Source organism: Vicugna pacos, chromosome 7, assembly GCF_048564905.1.
Source record: "Vicugna pacos chromosome 7, VicPac4, whole genome shotgun sequence".
Lineage (NCBI taxonomy): Eukaryota > Metazoa > Chordata > Mammalia > Artiodactyla > Camelidae > Vicugna > Vicugna pacos.
This window is the reverse complement of record NC_132993.1, coordinates 6,171,280-6,193,784: the sequence shown is the minus strand read 5'-3', so window position 1 is coordinate 6,193,784 and position 22,505 is coordinate 6,171,280. Positions and strand designations below refer to the sequence as shown.

At 40.1% G+C, this 22,505-nt stretch overlaps 1 protein-coding gene across 1 annotated transcript; it reads right to left on the bottom strand.

The window, feature by feature from the left end:
- Window positions 1-5,379: 5,379 nt before the first annotated feature.
- On the bottom strand, window positions 5,380-18,826 carry ZNF786 (zinc finger protein 786). Its single transcript, XM_072964272.1, has 4 exons — window positions 18,701-18,826; window positions 12,399-12,525; window positions 8,957-9,109; window positions 5,380-7,762 (listed from the first exon to the last, which is right to left on the bottom strand). Exons 1-4 carry the CDS (start codon window positions 18,716-18,718, stop codon window positions 5,874-5,876), a joined length of 2,187 nt encoding a protein of 728 aa, XP_072820373.1. The 5' UTR covers window positions 18,719-18,826; the 3' UTR covers window positions 5,380-5,873.
- Between the last annotated feature and the right edge of the window lie 3,679 nt (window positions 18,827-22,505).

The following is a 22,505-nucleotide window of genomic DNA, read 5'->3' as shown; positions in this document are numbered from 1 at the left end:
TGTTACCTTTCCTCTCTACATCATCAGTTTCCTCCTCTTTCAGAATCCTCCTCCAGTTGCATGCAAACATGCTCTAGCATCAGTAACAACTTTTCCAGCTACTACCAGATTCTCTGCATCCCTTCATAACCAAACTTCTTTCAAACTTGAGTTTTCTGTATAGCCTGTCTCCAATTTCTTATTCACATTTATGCACCAATCAACCAACAGTTCCCAGTGAAACTCCTCTGGTCTATGTCAACATTTATCTCAGTGTTGCCAGTTCTACCAGCCATTTCCTCATTCTCGTTGCACTTAACTTCTTAGCAGCACGCATCTCTGTTGACCTTCCTGGAATACTCTCTTTGCTTGGCTAATGAGACACCATTCTCTCATATTCTCTCCTTGTTTGGTCTCCCTTGCTTCTTCTCCAAATCTACTGATCCTCAAGTTATTGGGGTTACTTAGATTTTGGTCTTCTGTTCTTTTTTTGTGTGTCCCCTTAATCCCTAGGTGATCTCAATGCCAGTGAATTTACATGTTTAATGCTGATGACCAAGTTTCTCTCTCTAATCCAGATCTAGCCTCTGAGCTCGAGACTCACAAATCTGTTAAACCACCCCACTTGCATCTTATCTTTAGCTTCTAATAAAGAAAACTGTAGGAGGGTTTTAAGCAGGAAAATGACATGATATGACTTTTATTTTTAAAAGAGCATTCTGGCTACTCTTTGGAGAACAGGCTGTGGGCAGGCAAGGGTGGAAACAGGGAAATCAGTGAGGAGGCTATTGAAATAATTAGGCAACAAGTGCTGGCAGCTTGAACCAGCTGGACTTGGAGGAGGTGCTAAGAAGACAGAAGATTCTAGATATATTTTGAAGATGGAACTGTCAGGATATGTTGATGGATTAGGTGAGATTTTTGAGAGGAAGAGAGAAGTCAAAGACAATATCAAAGTTTTTTTTTTTTTTTTTTTTACTAAGAAACTACAAGGTGGAGTTTCCATTTACTGAGATGGGAAAGACTACAGAAAGAACTGGTTAAGGGAGAAAACTTGGAGGCTTCGGTTTATTAATGTCGAATTTGAGAAGTCTGTTAGACATCCAAGTGGACATGGTGAGAATGTATCCTTATTCCCTTAACACACCAAACAGGTATGATTTTTCTTTATAGAGACCATTGCTTTTCCCTCAACAACCTATTTTAAGTGTTTGTTGAGCCCATCTTTGTCCATACATTTTACCAGGTGATTCTCATCAGGATATAATCACAGTGGTTTCCTTGGGGTTATTCTCATAGAGTAGGATCATGGTTAAAAAAAGTCCTTCTAGTTTCCATGACAGTGATTGGTTTGTTTCTAATTTATTTAAAAACTTCTGATAACAAACTCCCCTTTATTTTTTCAATTATACCTAAAGATTCTGGATTTTTAGTTATTTGATTTAATAACTCCAAACTTCCCATTGTAGGTTAATGGAAACCTCCCTCCTAAACTATCTTGGTCAAGAAAGAAGTAGTAAATTACATCCAGCTGGAAAAAAGTTTCTATTTTATTCCTAAATAATCCCTTTGTTCCTAAAATCATAAAAGGTTTCTATTAATTCTAATTGCTTTTCTTCCCTATTTTAAAAAAAGAATCCATTTAAAACTGGACAGCTCCATGTAAATCAATGAAGTTAGAATACTCCCTCACACCATACACAAAAATAAACTCAAAATGGCTTAAAGACTTAAACATAAGACAAGACACAATAAATCTCCTAGAAGAAAACATAGGCAAAACATTATCTCACATACATCTCAAAAATGTTCTCCTAGAGCAGTCTAACCAAGCAACATAAATAAAAGCTAACATAAACAAATGCGACCTAATTAAACTTACAAGCTTTTGCACAGCAAAGGAAACCATAAGCAAAACAAAATCACAACCTATGGAATGGGAGAAAATACTTGCAAAAGATGAGACAGACAAGGCCTTGATTTCCAGAATATATAAACAGCTCATATGACTTAATAAGAAAAAAACAAACAACTCAATCCAAAAATGGGCAGAAGACCTAAACAAGCAATTCTCCAATGAAGACATATGACCAATAGGCACATGAAAAAATGCTCAATATCACTAATTATCAGAGAAATACAAATCAAAACTACAATGAGGTATCACCTTACACCAGTCAGAATGGCCATCATTCAAAAGTCCACAAATGATAAATGCTGGAGAGGGTGTGGAGAAAAGGGAACCCTCCTACACTATTGGTGGGAATGCAGTTTGGTGCAGCTGTTGTGGAAAACAGTATGGAGATTCCTCAAAAGACTGAAAATAGACTTACCATGCATTCCCACTCCTGGGCATATATCCAGAGGGAACCTTAATTCAAAGATACACCTGCACCCCAATGTTCATAGCAGCACTATTTACAATAGCCAAGATACAGATATAACCTAAATGTCCATCGACAGATGACTGGATAAAGAAGATGTGGTATATTTATGCAATGGAATACTACTCAGCCATAAAAATGATAAATACTGCCATTTGCAGTAACATGAATGGCTCTGGAGAATGCTATTCTAAGTGAAGTAAGCCAGAAAGAGAAAGAAAAATACTATATGGGGGGGTGGGGGAGAAAGAAAAATACTATATGATATCACTCATATGTGGAATCTGAAAAAAATAAAAGACAAATGAACTTATATATAAAACAGAAATAGACTCAGACAGAGAACACAGACTTGTGGTTGCTGGGGGAGGGGTGGGAAGGGCTAAATTAGGGGTTTGAAAGTTACAGATACTGACTGGTATATATAAACTAGATAAATAAGTTTATACTGTATAGCACAGGGAAATATATTCAATATCTTGTATTAGCTTATGGTGAAAAAGAATATGAAAATGAATATATGTATATTCATGTATGACTGAAGCATTGTGCTGTATACCAGAAATTGACACAGCATTGTAAACTATGCCTCAACTAAAAAAAAAAAAATCCTTTTCATTGATCTTTTAATCTCTTCCAAGATGCTAATACTCTCCCTTGGCCTTTTTTATTTTTATGCTGAATACTTCGTGGTTTTCTCTGTTCTTTCTATGTAGTCTTCTTTCCCTGGTTTAGGTAACTGTGCTGGGGTTTTTTGTTTGTTTAAGAAGTTAGTATTTCTTATCCACAGAATATGCATTTCCTAGATATCTAGTTAGGTGCAGTGGAAACATCCCTGCCCTGGAGTGAGGAGACAGGCACAGTCCCTGCCCCGCCACTAACTAGGTATAGGACTGCGGATAAGACATTTACTGTGGTTTTGGTTTCTTCTTCTGTATCATTAGAGACTGGAATTTAAAAAATCTAAAATTAAATTCTAAAAAGAATTAAAAGGAGTCTCCAGTCCTCCTTTAGGACTGAGTTTTAAATTTCATTTTTATATTTATTACTTTCAAAATTTTAAAAATTTCCTTGTAATCACACATACACATTTTTATATAAATGAATAAAGGTAATCACATCCTGAGAGGCTTTTTGGTGTACTTTTCCCCCTTTATTTGACTCTTTCTCCTATTCTCCCTTCTACCTTTATATCATGTATGTATATGTGATTAAGATATATATGCATAGATATGCTTTTCTATAGAAAAATGGGCAAAGGCTAGTATTTGCACAATTCACTTTTTTCCATTTACTTATTTTCTACCTATTGGAGCTTGGTTCTATTTTCCTGGGAGATTTCTTTAACCCTACTATGAGATGTTTTTATTTTAGCAATCACTTTTTAAAAAAACTTCCTAGACTTTGTTTTTGTTTCGAGATGCATCCTTTCTCATAACATTATGTTGTTTTATAGTAACAGGTCTCTAATTTTTTTAATATTTTTATTAGAGCTTTTAAAATATAGCTTTTATTTATTTCCTGAATTAGCTATGATTTGGGACACTTTTTTTCTTGTCTGGGTCTTCTCTTTCATCTAAAATTTTTTCCCCTAACGTTTGATAATCCTTGCCTCTCTATAGTTTAAGGAATGCAGCAGTAGACAAGTCACAATCTTTGCGTACATGGGTGGGTCTCGTGTGACAGTTTACTCCAGAGTGACTGATTGTTTAGGAGTCCTCTAAGTGCTAGAATGTGGAGGGTTTTCATCTCAGACAACACCTACAATGTTCTAGTTACTCTTACGTGCTCTGTTCATTTCCTTTTTTTCCTTGCGAGGGAAATACCTAGCAGCTGCCAGACATACTTCCTGCTGCTGGTATCAGTAATAGTAGTGGATGGAGCAGGCCTGGACTATTCACTGTAGTAGACTTTCAATTAATGCCCTGGTTTCAGGCCTCTATTCTGCCTGGCTCTCCAGGTTGAGCTGCTTCTGAGCAAATCAATAACTCCCCTCAACTCAGCCCTCTGCTCCTCTTCATTAAATACTATTCTTCTAACAACTTTCTGAAACCTGTTGGAATTTCTCATCTGGTGATGGTCTCCTCAAAATTCTGTTCATTGTTGAGGATTTTACATCCTTCAAAACAAAATCCCTTTAATATAATTTTAATGTGACTGAGGGGCAGGAGACACAAATATAAGAGTGTACTTAATTCCTGTCTTGAATCAAGACAGTCACTGTGCCTTGGTGAATAGGACCACTTTTCTCACTTGTAAGAATTACCTAGCTAATTCTCTTGGATGTTCCAGATACACAATTATATGATACATCCCATGATGTTAAGTAATGGCTCAGCAGAGACCTTGTCTTCTTGATTTTAGTCAAGTCAAGTCAGCAGGACATCTCACCACTGATTTTTTTTTTTCTTTTTAGGAATTTTGGGTAGGAAAGGAAGAGAAATTTTAGGAAGCTACACTTTTGATACCTTCTTTCCCAGAAATCCCTCTATTCTTTAAACATCACTCCGGTATCTTTTTCATCTCTAGTGTGGGCAGCGTAGTGTACTTGGATTTAGTTGGGTCGTGCTCTTTTTCTCAACTTCCTCCAAAACACTTCCAGTTCCTAACAAAATGCAAAATTTCACTGAGATCCTTTAATTGTAATAAGCAACAGGTGAGAACATCACACAAGAGACCCTGGCTTTCAGTCTCCCTCAACGCCTCTCTGTTGTTCACTGTCATATCCTCCTCCTCCTCCTCAGACTTTTGTCATCTGCCTAGAATGTCGCCTGTGGGAATCTCATTCACTCTCCTGACTGCCAACAGCACCTGTATTCTGGAACTCCCAAATCTACTTCCTGTCCCAATCTCTTATCTAAACTCCAGTCCCATACATCTTACCGCTTCAGTTTTATTTTCCTCAACTCAGATTAACCAAATTTTGCTAAAATCATCAGCTTTTCCTTAAGGGGAACTATGCATAACTATGGAACCTGCTGTGAAAACTCATTTCACGTAGATAAACAAACCATGATTCAAGAACTCATTTTATTGCTGTCAACTTCAAGATAAATGTCAAAACCAGATCCAACATTATACCAGGGCTGCAACAAAATTCTCTAGGTCAAACCCCCAGTTTATATTATGAAAAGAAGAAAAGTAGAATGGACATTTAACAGTCACCCCACACTTTTAGTTTTGAGAACAGTACTGGAGGGATCTCCTGCTGCCGAAATTCAAGCTGGGAATTCAGTTAGCTTAGCATCAGGGGGAAAATTTCCTCTTAGGTTGTTCTTCCTTAAGGAAGAACAAATACCTCTTTTTATCAATGGATAGGAAATATAACTGGTGGTGTTTTAAACGAGAGAAGCCTTTGTGTTTTCTCGTATTTCTAACCTGTACTACGTTCTTGCTCCAAAAAGGGCCCGTTTCTAAAACTCGTCTACCAGATTTCGCTGTTGGCTGCGGCGGCTGTGGATTACCGGACAACATCAACTCCACTTAAAACTCTGGATGCCGTGCTCTGCCTCAACTCCAGTCAGCCTCGATCATTGCAAACAGTTGGCTGAGCCTTTTCTTAACGTCAGGCTCACTAGGGGTGCGACAGGATTTTGTATGCACTCTGATGTGTTCGGCAAGTTTCGACTTGTAAATGAAGCCCTTGCCACAGTCTGCGCAGGAGAACGGCCTCTCGGGCCTGTGGATGCGCTGGTGCCGCAGCATGTGTCCCCTTTCCCGGAAGCTTTTACCGCACTCGGGGCAGCGGAAAGGCCTCTCCCCGGTGTGCAGGCCTTGGTGGCTGAGCAGCTGTGCCTTCAGGCGGAAACTCTTGTCGCATTTGGGGCACTGGAAAGGCTTCTCGCCCGTGTGCGTCCGGACGTGCTCCACGAGTTTGGACTGCTTGGCGAAGCCTTTGCCGCATTCGCAGGAGAACGGCATCTGGCCGCCGTGCAGCAGGCGGTGCGCCTTCATGTCGGCCTTCACGCGGTAGCGCTTGCCGCAGTCGGGGCACGGGAAGGGCCGCTCGCCTGTATGCAGGCGCTGGTGGCTCCGCAGCTGCCCCTTGAGGCGGAAGCGGCGGCCGCAGTCGGGGCAGCCGAAAGGCCTCTCGCCGCTGTGCACGCGGAAGTGCTCGGCCAGCTTGGACGGCCGCGTGAAGCCCTTGCCGCATTCCCCGCACTGGAAGGGCCGCTCCCGGCTGTGCGTGCGCTGGTGCGCCTTGAGGATGCCCTTCAGGCGGAAACTCTTGCCGCACTCGGGGCAGCGGAAGGGCCGCTCGCCGCTGTGCACTCGCAGGTGCTCGCGCAGCTTGCACGGGTGGGCGAAGCCGCGGCCGCACTCGCCACAACTGAACGGCCTCTCGCCGCCGTGCCGGAGCCGGTGGGCCCGCAGCCGGCTCCTCAGCCGGAAGCCCAGGCCGCACTCCGGGCACGGGAAGGGCTTCTCGTCCGGGTGCGGCCGCCGGTGGCACCTTATCAGCGGCCCGCGCCGGCGGAAGGCCTGGCCGCACTCGGCGCACGGGAAAGGCCGCTCAGCGCCGGGCACCTGGGCGAGGTCCGCGAGCCTGCGCTGCTGGGAGAAGCGCCGGCCGCACGTGCCGCAGGAGAACGGCGTCTCCTCACCGGGGCCGGGCTCTAGAGCCTCTGGGCCCACCGCCTGGCGGCCGCGCTCCTCGCCGGCTGGGCTCGGGTCCGGCTTCTTCCCCGACCGCGGGCGCGGGGTCTTGGCCTTCTCGGAGGAGGCCCCGGCGCCCTCTTTCCAGGACACTGGCCTCTGCGCGCTGGGCAGACCTTGTGGGGTGCTCTGGTCATCGCCCGGGTACGGGGAAGGCCTCGCCCCCTCCCACAGGGCCGGATGGCCTAACAGAGTCCGCTCGGGAGGGAGGCACACTTTAAACTCTGGACCCTGCAGTGGGCTCTCCCCTGCGTGGACCGCCAAGTGGCGGAGCAAACACTGCTTCCGGCGGAAGCCCCACCCACACTCCGGAGAGCGGAAGTGCCTCTGTCCCCGAGGGATGCTCTGCGGCTGGTCTGTGTCCGCTTGTTTGCTGAACTGCTTCCAGGCCCCGTATGGCAGGCCCTTCGAGTGGTTCCTCTGGTGCTGCTCTAAGAGGTTCTTCTTCCAAAAGCTTTCCCCGCAAACGGGGCAAAGGTGCAGGAGGCCCACCCAGGAGGAGATTTCCTGGAAGCCTGGGAGACCCAGGGTCCTGGGACTTGGGATTCCTTCTGGGGAGCTGTGAACTATTGAGATCAGGGTCCGTGTATCACGTCTGTGTGGTTTCAGGAGGTTGACAGCTTGGTCAAGCCTGAAGGAAACATCACTTTTTCCTAATAAGGGTTCAGAGAAATACTGGCTCTGAAGAGGATCTACTTGGGAATGGCGATGAGCTTCTCCTGAACTCACAGTTTGCTGGCTTCCTGAAATTGAAAACAAAAATTCGGTCAGTATTCCAGTCTATGGCATGACTAAGGCTGATGTCGCCAGTAGCAGTGACCTAAGGAAGCCCAGGAGCCCATCTTCCACTGAACTAAACCAGCAGATCCGTTTCAGTGGGGGTCAATTTCACGACCAGGAGTTTTGTGAAACGAAACTAAACAGACCTATCTTAGAACAACATTGAAAAGAGGATAATATAGGTCACAAATACAGGGTCTGAGCTCTGGAATCAGACTGGATTCAAATTCTACCTGCTCACAGTGCAACTTTTGTCAAGCTAATCTCTGGCTTCAGTTTCTTCTCCTGCAGAAACGTGGGAGCAGTGGTACACAAGATTGTTGCGTTAATGTGTGGAAAATGTTTAGCGTGGGCCTGGCATGCTGCATGTGCTCTGTAAATGTTCCCCATTATTATGACCTCAGGACCACCAGACTTGTCCCATTTTGATATGCAGACATTCCTGGAGTGAAGAAATGATGCCAGCAGTGTTACTGACAGACCCTGGATAACACCATGGCTCCACTTGATCCACAAGCTGTTCTAAGACCAGATGTTCCTCCCTCCTCACCCCTATTCCTACCAACCATATAAAAAGGTTTCTTGGAAGAATTGGTAATAGTTAAAAGTGAAATAATCTGTAAAGAGAAACTCTTACTCTGCTGAAAGAAACAGCTAAGAACTAAACAAACTGTTGTCAAGATTTCTTGGAATGATGCTCCCATTTGACTTCTCTTTCCATGCTTTAATACTGACTCTTAAGAATTCCAAAGACTCTCCCATCATAACAAGAAACAAGAGGAGCCTCTGATTCCCTCGTCACCTACTACTAAGAATAGCTCATATTTACTGAACTCTGTGTTGCAAGGTATCATCTTAGTTTACATACATTAACCCATTTAACCCTATAATGTAGGTATTTTTGTCATCTTTGTTTTATAGGCCAGGAAATTGAAATGCTAAGAGGTTAAATAATTTGCCCCAGGTTACCCGGAAAAGGTAAGATCCAGACTAAGGATCCAGAACCACAATCCTCACTGCTATGCTTTACTGACTTTCTCTAGAACATACCAGACGTTAAGCCTCAGTCCATTCAAATAGGAAGTCCAGATCAGAGAACTGGAACTAAGAAACCTGAACGTGATGTAAGGACAGGGCCCTGATTTCTTAATACTCACCCCAAAACAGCTGTTCCTCAATAACTGGATCAAAATGCACATCAGCAGAGGGGCAAATTACATTTCCTGATTTCTGCGATTCTCCCCAATTCCTGAAGAGCTCTCTCCCCTGTTCAATCCAGGATATTAGTTCTGGTTTGGGAAGTCCATCATCTGTACAGAGAAGTCAGACAGGGTAGTTTGGTTTCCTTAGGCACTAAATTTAAAGCACAATGAGTTGTTTTTAAATTTCTCAAATTTACTCCTGGGAAAATGTATGAGAAGAGATGTTAAAAAATAGATTATAGGTTTACACAAAGAGGAGCAAAACTACCCACACATTATAACTAAGCTTCTTAATCTACCTGGACCTGTTAGATGAGTTGTTTGTTTTTGCATAAGTTGTGTTTTAATTTTTTATTGGTCCCCATATATCTAGCAATGCTGTATTTTGTCATGGGTTTCTTAAAACTCACCAGTGTTCTGCTTTGAGAATGGTGGCCAACCCTTGAGGCAACTAGAGATATCATGGGAATAGGGGTGTACAAAAAATAAGAACTGGGATGACTGTCCTAGGAAATTTCAAACTGGGTAGCTCAGCTAAAATATTCTGAGGAGTACTGGTGACAATGCTAATCACAACCTAAAACACAGCTGAGTTCTGCTAGAATAGAAGGGGTTGCCATGAATGAAATGAACAAATGAAAATAGTTACAAGATGCTCTAATATATGACGCTGTTCCCCTGTAGGAAATGTTTATGTATTTTCAAGTAAAACTTTCTTTCAAGAATATATATTTCACAGAAGCAAAAGTATGCTTCACAGGTTGCTCAGAGGAGATTGGTAGATGATCCAGATCAGAGAAAAAGGATAAGCCAGGCAGTGCATTAGGGATGAAATGTCAGAGTGGTGCAGGACATGGGAGACTGATCACACTGTTTCAGAGTCCTCATCAGCCCTCAGAAATCTGACTTCAGCCCCAAAAGAATTTCAAGGCTGTGCTCATGAAAAAAGGAATAACTATCTTTTATTTAAATCCATATACCTATTCTCAGTCTTCACCCTGGCTAAATGAACTCTCGGCATCTTTTAAAATAAAAGCATTTTCCAAAAAAAATTAAATTAAGAAAACAAGTCCACTTACAGCAACATCAAAAAGAATAAAATACTTAGAAATAAATTTAATAAAAGAAATATGACTTGCACAATAAAAATCATAAATGTTGCTGAAAGAAATATTTAAAGTCCTAAATAAGTGGAATGATATCCCACGTTCATAAACTGGAATACTTAGTATTGTTAAGATGACAGTATTCCCAAACCCCCTCTACCTATTTTTTTTCCCCTGCAGAAACAAGTGGATCCTAAAGCAATGGTAATCAAAATCGTATGGTACTGAGGAGGGGAGGGTATATAGCTCTAGTGGTAGTGTGCATGCTTAGCATGCACAAGGTCCTGGGTTCAATCCCCAGTACCGCCATTAAGAATAAGTAAATAAAAAACCCTAATCCCCCTGCAAAAAAAAAAAAAAAAAGAATCTGCAAATTCAAACATCAGTGAAATTAAAACAAACAAAAAAACCTGGTATGGTACTGGCATTAGGACAGATATACAGATCAATGAAACAGAATTGAGAATCCAGAAAGAAATTCTGACATTCATGGTCAATTGCTTTTCCAAAAGGGTGCCAAGATAATTCAAAAGGGGAAAGAACAGTATTTTCAACAAATAGTGTTGGGACAATTGGACATCCATATGCAAAAGAAGCTGGATCCCTTTCTCACACCATGTAAAAAATTAACTCAAACAGATCAAAGAAGGGGAAAAAAGGATCAAAGACCTAAAATAAACACTAAAACAATAAAACTCTTAGAAGTAAAAATAGGAGGGAATCTTTGTGACTTTGGATTAGGCAATGGTTTCTTAGATATGACACCAAAAGCTCAAGTAACTAAAGAAAAGATAACTGGACTTCATCAAAACTTAAAACTTTTGATTCAAAGGACACCATCAACAAGTGAACAGACAACCCAAGAAGCAGAGAAAATATCTGCAAATCGTATATCTGATAAAGAGTCCAATATTCAGAATAGAGAACACTTATAACTCAACAATAAAAAGACAAATAGCCCACTTCAAGAATGAGCATAGTATTTGAACACACATTTCTCCAAAGAAGATATAAAAATGAAAAGATGATCAACATGATTAAGCATTAAGGAAATGTAAATCAAAAAAAAAAAGGTAATGCAAATCAAAACCACAGTGATATACCACTTCACATCCATTTGCTCTTGATGCTTGGAATGCTTTCTGGGTGGCATAGAGTTAATGACATACAATTATGTTTCTTCTTCTATAGATTCAATTACTTTAATTGGTTCTTCAGTAACAATGAAAACAATGTCATGTCTTGGATTAATGTTTTAGAAACACTCTATACAGACTGGAAAACTTAACCATGGAAATGGAACAGAATATAAGTATTAGAAACTTGGCAATGTGAAGGAAGTGGTATGGCTGTCAGAAGCTGGCAGAAGTGGAAGGAATACAGGAGAAATAATTACCTTATCTTTACATACTGACGGAATCAAGAGATATAAAGCTGAATATGACCTAGAAATTTATTATTTAAATTATAAAAGTAGCCAACAGAGGCATGAAAAATTGGGGGAGAAGGGGAAGGGATAGAAGAGGGACAGTATAAGTGAGTGAAAGCCTCATTTTTCATAGTAAGGAGTTAATGCTGCCTAAACTAGATAAACCAAGAAATATAGGAGTAAGTGTGACAGATTGAAGGAAACCACAGTAAGAACTGAAATAGAAATGGTTAAAAGTGGTTGCCTTTGAGGGGTAAGAATGAAGCGAGACACTTTTATCACTCATTTTGATGCTTCTCTGAACAGACTGATTTTTTAATAATCATGTTTAATAATAAAAATGTAAAGACCAAATAAGCAAAAAGACTAAAAAGAACACCATTACCATAATCACACAGAAACAACTCTGGCTAAACCCCTCAGTGTATAGCCTTCCGAAATCTCATTTCAGGGAAAAATAGTATGGGGTTTTCTGAGGCATATGGACACCACCATGAAAGTGGACAGGGAGGGACACCCTAGGTTAAAGATATATGGGGTACTTCATGGATTTGGGCTAGATATGTGTCTATCTGCAAAATCATGGCAACCTGTGAGTATGCAGTGACTAAAAGTCCTGACATATATTTATTGTTGCCTCTGACCACCTTATATTACAGTATCACAAATATTCCCATGTACAGTGTCTACCCTTGAGTAAGGATTAGCAATGCTTACAGATATTAACAAAAGACTCTGGGGTAAAAATACCTGAGTGAATTTCTGAGAAATCTGGCTGGCTGACAAACAGGAGTATCGAGTGAATGAGACCACTAACAGGACCCAGTTCCATGACTTACCCACAAAGTTAAACACTTCTTACCTAGAGAAACAAGAATCTCATAATTGGTTCTCATTACTTGCTTGTAAAGCTCCTTCTGGCATGCCTCTAGACCACGCCATTCTTGCTCCGAGAAATAAATGGCAACATCTTCGAATGTCAGAGGTAACTGGAATTATAGACATAATACGTATATAGTCATAACTGCTTCTAAATGACTCCAGTTCCTTCTCATCAATTTAGAAGAGTTTCGTGGAGGACAATGTTTTTGTCTGTTAGGCAGCTGCTTCCTTGGGAAATGCTCCAATCACGTGGCTCTGTTGGTAACCACGACCACCCCTTCCACTTGTTTCTCTGTGCTTGTTCCAGACCTATGCATATGTACAGTACAGAACATTTTCATTTTTCTTCTTCTTTTTTTAAACAAAAATGGGAGCAAATCTCTGTAAATTCTTTCACTTAATATGTCACAGACATCTTTCCAGGTCAATTTATAGCAGCAAAATCTTTTCATTTTTGGTAAGCTGCATTATATTCTATGGGTAAATACACCCCACTGATGGGACATATATTATTCCCACTTCCTTTATAAATTATCAACAATGCTCTCATATACTTCCTTAGTGGTTTTACTTCTGCAGGAAAAGGCTAAGAAGTAAAAAGGAGGACTGCTAAATCAAAGAGTGTAAACATTTTCATTTTACGAGACACGACTAGATTGCCTTACAAAAAGAATCCAGCATTTTTACCCTTGCTAATGAGAACTTATCTCTTTACACCTTTGCCAGCACAGGATGTTCTTAAATCTTATTTATTTAGTTGTTTATTGACCAACATGATGGGTAAAAAGTGTATCTCATTGTTTTAATTTGCGGGGCTTTTCATATTTCAGAGGGGGGTTTCCACATAACTTTGTGCGTGCCTGTTCACTTCCTTTGCTCAAGGTTTTAGTGGGCCCTTACAATTTTTTTGAGCTTTTTTTTTTTTACAATTTTTATTTTATTTATTTATTTAGGGGGGAGGTAATCAGGTTATTTATTTATTTATTTATAGTGGCAGTACTGGGGATTGAACCCAGAACCCTGTGCATGCTAGGCAGGCACTATACCACTGAACTATACCTTCCCCACAGCCCTTATAGTTTGAATTCACTTTCTTACATTAGGGTTAATAATCCTGTGGTTAATCCTTTGACATTTTCTCCCAGTTTATCATTTGTATTTTGACTTTATGTTCTGCCAAAGAGAACATTTTTACCCTTTCGTTAAAACCTGTGAGTCTTTTCCATATTGCTTCCTGTTTTACTTTCATTTTGTATACACAATCAAAAAATTACACAAATATTCTATTTATTTTTACATTTAGATTTGCAACTTAATTCTACAGGTGATACTGGCATCTTTATTTATATATATGTAGACAGCCAATCACAGAACCCTATTAAATACGCATTCTTTCTCCTGACCTTCAACCTTTGCATATATTAGATTTTCTTGTTTGTACATACTGTATTACACTATCTATACGTATCTGATTGCACAGAACGTATGCAATGTTGTAAGTCTCCCCTACCCCTATTCTTTTCTGTGAATTACTGCTGTGAACTTTTGGAATATTTATTCTTCCTTAAAAACTCTAAAACTCAGTCCTACACTCCTCCCTTCTGAGAAGCAAACATTATGATGAATGTGGTAACTTCTCAGTTCATGTTTTTAACTTTTTAACACAAGGTATATCTATAAATAATATACAGTATTTGCCTTGCCTTTTATACACAAATGCTTTATTATACAGTAATCTGCATTTTTTATTCCTTATTTTGAGATCTGTCCATCTTGATATGCATAGAATTGACTTATCTTAATTTTGTATAGTGTTCCATTGTCTGCATGTCATAATTTTTATTCCATTCTTTTATCCATTGGCCACTTGTTTTTTGTGCCATGAATTGCCTGTTCATACCCTTTGCCTATATTTTTACTGGGTCATTTGTTCTTTCATTTCTAGGATTTCTTTATACAATTTATATATTGATTAATTGTTAACATTAGGTTATAAATACTTTCTCCTAGTGTATCACTTATCTTTTATTTATGCTGTCTTGTACATGAATACTCAGCTGTGACACAAATGTATTAATCTTTTCTTAGGTGATTTTACTTTTTGTGTTTTAAGAAATGTTTTTCTATACCAAAGTTGCAAAGTTACCCTACATTTCCTTCCAAAAGGCTGGAGTTTTACTTTTCATGTTTAGATTTAATTTATCTGGAATGTGATTTTTTTATGGTATACAACAGTGACCTACCTTAATTTTTTTTCCAAATAGAAAAGTCAATTGTCCCAACACCACTTTTTGAAGTTCTCTGTATTTAGTTTCCTAGGGCTGCTGTAGCAAAGTACAACAAACCTGATAGCTTAAAACAATAAAAATTTATTCTCTCATAGTTCTGGTGGCTAGAACGCTGAAATCAAAGTGTCAACAGAGCCATGCTCTCTCTGAAGCCTCTAAGGGAGGACCTGTTCCGTAACTTTCCCTCCACTTCTGGTGGTGACTGTTGATACTTGGCTTTCCTTGGTTTGAGGCTGCACAGCTCCAGTCTCTGCCTCCACTGTCGCAAGGGCTCCTCCCTTTGTGTCTGGGTCTCCGTGTCTCTTATCCAGATATCAGTGATACTGGATGAAGTACCTGCCCTACCCCAGTCTGATCTCCTCTTAACCAAGGATATCTGCAGCAACCCTACTTCTAAATAAGGTCACAATCTGAGGCTCCAGGAAGGACATGTATTTCACGGAGACACTATTCAGCCCAGTACAGTCTGTTTTGGGGCCCTCTTTCAGTTTCTACTGCTCCCTGTGTGTATCCCAGCACAAAACAGTACTGAATTAATTTTAGAGATTTATAGTAAATTTTATTATCTGCTAGGGCAATTTCCCCTGTTATTCCTTTTCAGAATTGTATTTTTGACCTTTATTTTCCCAAATGAAATTTAGAAATTGTTCATCTCATTCACAAAAATCTTACTGCCATTTTGATGAAGCCACAATAGATTTATACATTGACTTGGAGGAAAAGTAACACCTTTACTATGTTTAGTCTTCCCAAACATAGGCATGATTTATCTCCCGTTTACAGGCATAGCTAATTTTATTTTGCTTTTCAGATATTGCATTGTTTACAAATTGAAGGTCTGTGTGGAACAAGTCTGTTGGTGTCATTTTTCCAGTAGCACTTGTTCATTTCATGTCTCTGTCACATTTTAGTAATTCTCACAACATTTCAAACCTTTCCATTACTATTATATTTGTTACAGTGATCTGTGATCAGCGATCTTTAATGTTACTATTGTAATTGTTTTGGGGCACCATGAACCACGCCTATAAAAGATGGCCAACTTAATCGATAAATGTGTGTGTTCTGACTGCTCCAGTGACTGGCCGTTACCCCCTCACTCTCCCTCTCTTTGGGCCTCCCTATTCCCTGAGACAGAGCAATATTGAAATTAGGCAACTTAATAACCCTACATTATTAAGCATTCAAGTGAACATTAAAATGGCCTCTAAGTGTTCAAGTGAGAGGAACAGTCATACATCCCTCCCTTTAAATCAAAAGCTAGAAATAATTAGGCTTAGTGAGGAAGGCGTGGTGAAAGCTGAGACAGGCTGAAAGCTAGCCCTCTTGCACCAGTTAGCCAAGTTGTGATTGCAAAGGAAAAGTTCTTGAAGGAAATTAAAGTGCTACGTCAGTGAACACACTAATGATAAAAAAGAAAAACAGCCTTACTGCTGATACAAAGAAAGTTTTAGTGTTCTGGATAGAAGACTAAACCAGCCACAAATATTCCTTTAAGCCAAAGCTTCATCCAGAGCAAGGCCCTAACTCTCTTCAATTCAATGAAGGCTGAGAGAGGTAAGGAAGCTGCAGAAGAAAACTGTGAAACTAGCAGAGGGCGGTTCATGAGGTTGAAGGAAAGAAGCTGTCTCCTAAACATAAAAGAACAAGGTAAAGTAGCAAGTGCGGATGTAGAAGCTGCAAAATGAGGGTGGCTACGCTAAATAATGGCTTTTTCAATGTAGGTAAAACGGCCTAATATTGGAGGAAGATACCATCTAGGACTTTCATAGCTAGAGAGGAAAAGTCAATGCTTGGCTTCAAAGCATCAAAGGACAGGCTGACTCTCTTGGGAGCTAAATGCAGCTGGTGCCTTTAAATCGAAGCCAACACTCATTTACCATCCCGAAAATCCTAAAGCCCCTAACAATCATGCTAGATCGACTCTGCCTGTGCTCCAGAAAGGGAACAACATAGCCTAGATAATAGCACATCTGTTTACAACATGGTTTACTATTTTAAGCTCACTGTTGAGATCTACTGCTCAGGAAAAAAGATTCCTCTCAAAATATTATTTATCACTGACAATTCACTTGGTTACCCGAGACCTCTGATGGTGATGTACAAGGTTAATGTTGTTTTCCTATCTGTTAACACAACATCCATTCTGCAGCCCATGGATCAAGGAGTCGTTTTAAGTCTTATAATTTAAGAAATAACATTTCATAAGGCTATAGCTGTCACGGATGGTGATTCCTCGGATGGATCTGGGCAAAGTCAATTGAAAGCCTTCTGGAAGGATTTATCCTTCTGGATGCCATGAAGAACACCCAAGATTCACGGGAAGAGGTCGAAATATCAACATTAACAGGAGTTTGGAAGAAGCTGATTCCCGCCTTCATGGATGACTTTGAGAGGTTCAAGACTTCAGTGAAGAAAGCAACTGCAAATGTGGTGGAAACAGCAAGAGAACTAGAATTAGGAGTGGAGCCTGAAGATGTGACTGATTTGCTGCAACCTCATGATGAAACAGATGAGGAGCTGCTTCTTATCAATGAGCAAAGACAGAGGTTCCTCCAGATGGAATATACTCCTGGTGAAGATGCCATTTAGATTGATGAAATGACAACAAAGGATTTCAAAAATTACATTTTAAAATTAATGTTGATAATTAACTTATCAACATTAGTTGATAAAGCAGTGGCAGGGTTAGAGATGACTGACTCCAATTTTGACAGAAGTTCTACTGGGGGTAAAATGCTATTAAACAGCATTGAATGCTACAGAGAAATCGTTTCTGAAAGGAAGAGTGAATCAATGCAGCAAACTGCACTGTTATTTCAAGAAATTGCCACAGCCACCCCAGCCTTCAGCAACCATCACCCTGATCAGCCAGCAGCCGTCAAAATAAGAGTTAACACCGTCTACCAGCAAAAAGGTTGCAACTTGCTGAAGGCTCAGATGATGCTCAGCATTTTCAGCCATAAAGTACCATTAAGTAAGGTATGTACATTGCTTTTTTAGACATGCTACTGCACACTTAACAGACTACAGTATAGGTAAACATAGCTTTAATATGCACTGGGACTGGGGAGGGTATAGTTCAAGTGGTAGAGCACATGCTTAGCATACACAACGTCCTGGGTTCAATCCTCAATACCCCCCTAAAATTAAATTAAAAAACCTAATTACCCCCACCCCGCAAAATGCACTGGGAAACCAGAAAATTTCTGACTCACTTTACTGTGATATTTACTTTATTGCAGTGGTCTGGAACTGACCCCAAAATATCCCTGAGGTATGCCTGTATTTACAGTTTTTGCCATAAAAATGCTGCATATCTTTTGTATATTTAATTTTAGGAATTAAGCCTTTTGTTGACATTGTTAATGGTATTTTAAAAGTAATGATCTCAAGAATTCATTTAGTAGTTAGTAAAACTGCTCAATATGTAAGTTTATAAAATACAAAACGATAATACCTCGATTTCAACAAAATACTAAATAAGCAAATACTGTGTCCCCTACTTGGGTTTTTATATTCTCTTCTATTCCTTCCAACGTGTCCTTCTTTCTTCCACTTAACACAACCTTCAACATGTTAGCGTAAAATTCTGACTTGTAAGCCCCTCCCAACCATCACTTCAGCCACTCAGAATCTTCAATCTTTTAAAACACTTGTCTTAATTTCAGCGACTGTAATGTAAAACGAATTGAACTGTGACACCCATCGCCGACCCCAGCCCAGTTTTGATCCTTTCCCTCTTCCGCCCCCGAAACAGTCTCCGCCGGTTCCCCGCTCGGCTTTGTTCAGAGGTTTGGCCACGATGGAGCCCCAAGAGCAGCGGTCACCGGCTCGGTCCAGGGTCCATACCCCACACCCGGGGCATAACGCGACCCTCAGACCCCGGCCCCCACCCCGTCCGCCAGCGCCCCGCGACGACCCCAGGAGGCAGGCCCGCCGAGCCAGAACCCGAGAACCCGCCCTGAGCTCGGTGCGGGAGAGCTCCTCTTACCGGAGCCGGCTCGGCCATGGCCCTTCTCAGTCCCGCCGGCCCCGGCCCCGGTTCCTGCCACGCAGAGCGTGCAAGCGGCCCAGCAGCACCTCCCGCACTGGAGTCTTGCGCTCCACCCCGCCCCGCAGGCCCAGCCCGGGCGTGGTGCACGCTGGGACTCGCGGCCGCTCCGCCGCGCAGCGCCCCCTGCGGCCGGGAGGAGCGAGCGCCACGCGCCGGTTACTGCCCGCGCTGTGCAGTCGGGCGGTAACCAACTCTCTCACTCTCTTTGGGGACCCAGGGGAGGGAGACGGAGATGGAGTTTGAGGAGGAAATGCAGAGTAAGCTACAAATGGATGGAGAGAAGCCCCGCTCCTCGCTGAGACGGAGACAGTGAGAGGGAGTGCAGAGGTTTGGTTCCTACCCGAAGTCGACCCCAGTCAAAGATTAGATTTAAGGAGCCCTGTGTGGCGGTCCCAGAAATCAAGTGGGAGATGAGAAATTAGGCGCATTAACGAGCAGGTTCCCCTTGTGGGCAACTGGGATCCCATCCTACTGGGGACTCTGAGAGGGTGCAGACCATTCCTCAGAATTATCCTGCCAAGGGCGAGGGGGCCGGGTATACATCCTCAGGAAGTCAGGCAGAGGCATGGACTGACCCCATGGACTTAAATTAGGAGTTTGACTCATAGTCTAGACCATCCAAAAAATAGTCTACAACCTAAATATGAAATGGATCCTAAATTTGCTCTGTCTTTCGCTTTTAAGCAGCCGGTGTGGCTGAACTGCTTAGATATGTGTAATTGCTATCCCCACCTTAAAACGTTTTTTTAACAAACAATATTATATACATAAACAACAATGAAGCAAAAAATTTAAGTTAAAGTATAGTTGATGTATAATATATAAATTGCAGGTGTACGATATAGTTTTTCACAATTTTTAAAGGTTATACTCCATTTATAGCTACTATAAATTATTTGCTATGTTACCCATGTTGTACAATATGACCTGTAGCTTATTTTATACCGAGTAGTTTGTACCTCATAATTGTCTGCCCCTATGTTGCCCCTTCCTCCTTCCCTCTCCCCACTGGTAACCACTAGTTTGTTCTCTATATCTGAGTCTGCTTCCTTTTTGTTATAGTCACTAGTTTTTTTTTTTGTATTTTTTAGATTCCGCATATAAGTAATATCATACAGTATGTCTTTATCTGACTTATTTCGCTTAGCATAATGTCCTCCAAGTCAATCTGTGTTGCTGTAAATGGCAAACTTTCATTCTTTTTATGCCTGAGTAGTAATCCATTGTATGTAGACACCACTTCTTCTTTGTCCATTCATCTGTTCATGGACGCAGGTAGCTTCTATATCGTGACAATTGTAAATAATGCTGCTGTGAACATTGGGGCGCATGTATCTTTTCAAACTAGTGTTTTTATTTATCTGTTTATTTATTTTTACATATATACCCAGGAGTTGGCTTGTTGGATCATATGGTAGTTCTAGTTTTACTTTCTTGAAGAACCTCCACGCTGTTTTCCACAGTGGCTGCACCAATTTACATTCCCACCAACAGTGTACAAGGGTTCCCTTTTCTCCACATCTGTGCCAATGTTTGTTATTTGTGTTCTTTTAAAAATATATTATTTATTTATTTTAATTTTTTAATTGAAGTATAGTTGATTTACAATGTTATGTTAGTTTTGGGTGTACAGAAAAGTGATTCATATATTCTTTTTCAGATTCTTTTCCATTATAGTTTATTACAAGACACTGAATATAGTTTCGTGTGCTATACAGTAGGTCCTTGTTGTTTATTTTATATGTAGTAGTATGTCTATGTTAATCCCAAACTTCTAATTTATCCTTCCCCTTGCCTTCCCATTTTGGTAACCATATATCTATGAATCTGTTTCTGTTTTGTACACAAGTTCATTTGTACCATCTTTTTAGATTCCACATATAAGTGATATTATATATTTGTCTTTCTCTGTCTGATTTAATACACTTAGTATAATAATCTCTAGGTCCATCCATGTTGGTGCAAATGGCATTATTTCATTCCTTTTCATGGTTGAATAGTATTCCATATATATATATACACCACAACATCCTTATCCAGTCATCTGTCAATTGACATTTAGGTTGCTTCTGTGTCTTGGCTATTGTAAACAATGTGATATGAACATTGGGGTGCAGGTATCTTTTCGAGTTAAAGTTTTCTCCAGATATATGCCCAGGAGTGGGATTGCTGTTATTTATGTTCTTTTTTATGATGACCAGTCTGACAGGTATGAAGTGCTATCTCACTGTGGTTCTGATTTGAATTTCCCTGATCATTAGTGATGCTGGGCATCTTTTCATGTGCCTGTTGGCCATCTGCATGTCCTCTTTGGAGAAATTATTTATCAGTTCTTCTGCCCATTTTTTAACTGGGTTGTTTGTTTGTTTTTGATTTTGAGTTGTATGAGCTGTTTATATATTTTGGATATTAACCCCTTATTGGTCAGATCATTTGCAAGTATTTTCTCACATTCAGTAGGTCATCTTTTCATTTTGTCAATAGTTTCCTTTGCTATACAAATTTTTTTAACTTTAATTAGGTCCCATTTGTTTCTTTTTTCTTTTATTTCCTTTGTTTTGGGAGATGAATCCAAAAAATACTGTTACAATTTATGTCAAAGAGTGTTCTGCCTATCTTCCCCTAGGAATTTTATGGTATCTGGTCTTACATTTAGGTCTTTAATCCATTTTGAGTTTACTTTTGGTGTTAGAGAAGGTTCTAATTTCATTCTTTTACATGTCTAGTTTCCAAGCGCCGCTTATTGAGGAGACTGTCCTTTCTTTATTGTGTATTCTTGCCTCCTTTGTCATAGATTAATTGACCTTAAGTGTGTGGGTTTATTTCTGGGCTCTCTGTTTTGTTCTGTTCATCTGTGTATCTGTTTTTGTGTCAGTAGCATACTGTTTTGATTACTATAGCTTGAATAGTTTGAAGTCAGGGAGCATGATTCCTCAAGCTCTGTTCTTCTTTCTCAAGATTGCTTTGACTATTAAGAGTCTTTTGTGTTTCCATACAAATTTCAAGGTTATTTGTTCTGGTTCTTTGAAAAATGCCAACAATAAAGCAAATTTTAGAAGTAGTGAAAGTTGTCTGTAATTCTGATATTCTAATATAAATGTTCAACTCTTTTTTTTATATAAACCTCCAGTCTCTGTCCACAGTTATATACTTTTTATATGGTTCTGAGACACACATCATTTTGTGTTTCTTCTTTTGTTTTTCATTTACCATATCGAAGTTTTCCATGTTTCTCATAATCTATAAAAAAGAAGTATGTATGAGAATCAACCACTTAAATAAGCTAGTATGAAGACTAAAAGACAAAAAATTGTAAAATCAACTGTAACTACAGTAATCAGTAAAGGGATAAACATGAAGATGTAAAAGATGACATCAAAAACACAAAATGTGGGGGAGAGGAGTAAAAAAATGTAGATCTTCTAGAATGTGTTTGAACTTAAATGACTACCTGTCTAAAACAAATAGATATAAGTTAACATACATGAACTCCATGTAACCACAAATCAAAAGCCTATAATGAATACACAAAACTAGAGAGAAAGGAACAGAAACATATTACTAAAGAAAATCATCAAGCCACAGGGAAGAATCTAAAAGAAGGAAAGAACAGAGAAGAATTGCAAAAACAACTGGAAAACAAGAAACAAAATGGCAATAAGTATATACACTTATCAATAATTACTTTAAATTTCAATAGAATAAATATTCCAGTCAAAAGACATATGATGGCTGGTTGGAT

Coding starts and splice junctions, on each gene's coding strand:
- ZNF786 (XM_072964272.1), bottom strand. Junction 9,110..12,398: donor TGAGATTCTTGTTTCTCTAG/GTAAGAAGTGTT, acceptor TTCTCTGTACAG/ATGATGGACTTCCCAAACCA. Junction 7,763..8,956: donor TGAGGAACAGCTGTTTTGGG/GTGAGTATTAAG, acceptor TTTCAATTTCAG/GAAGCCAGCAAACTGTGAGT.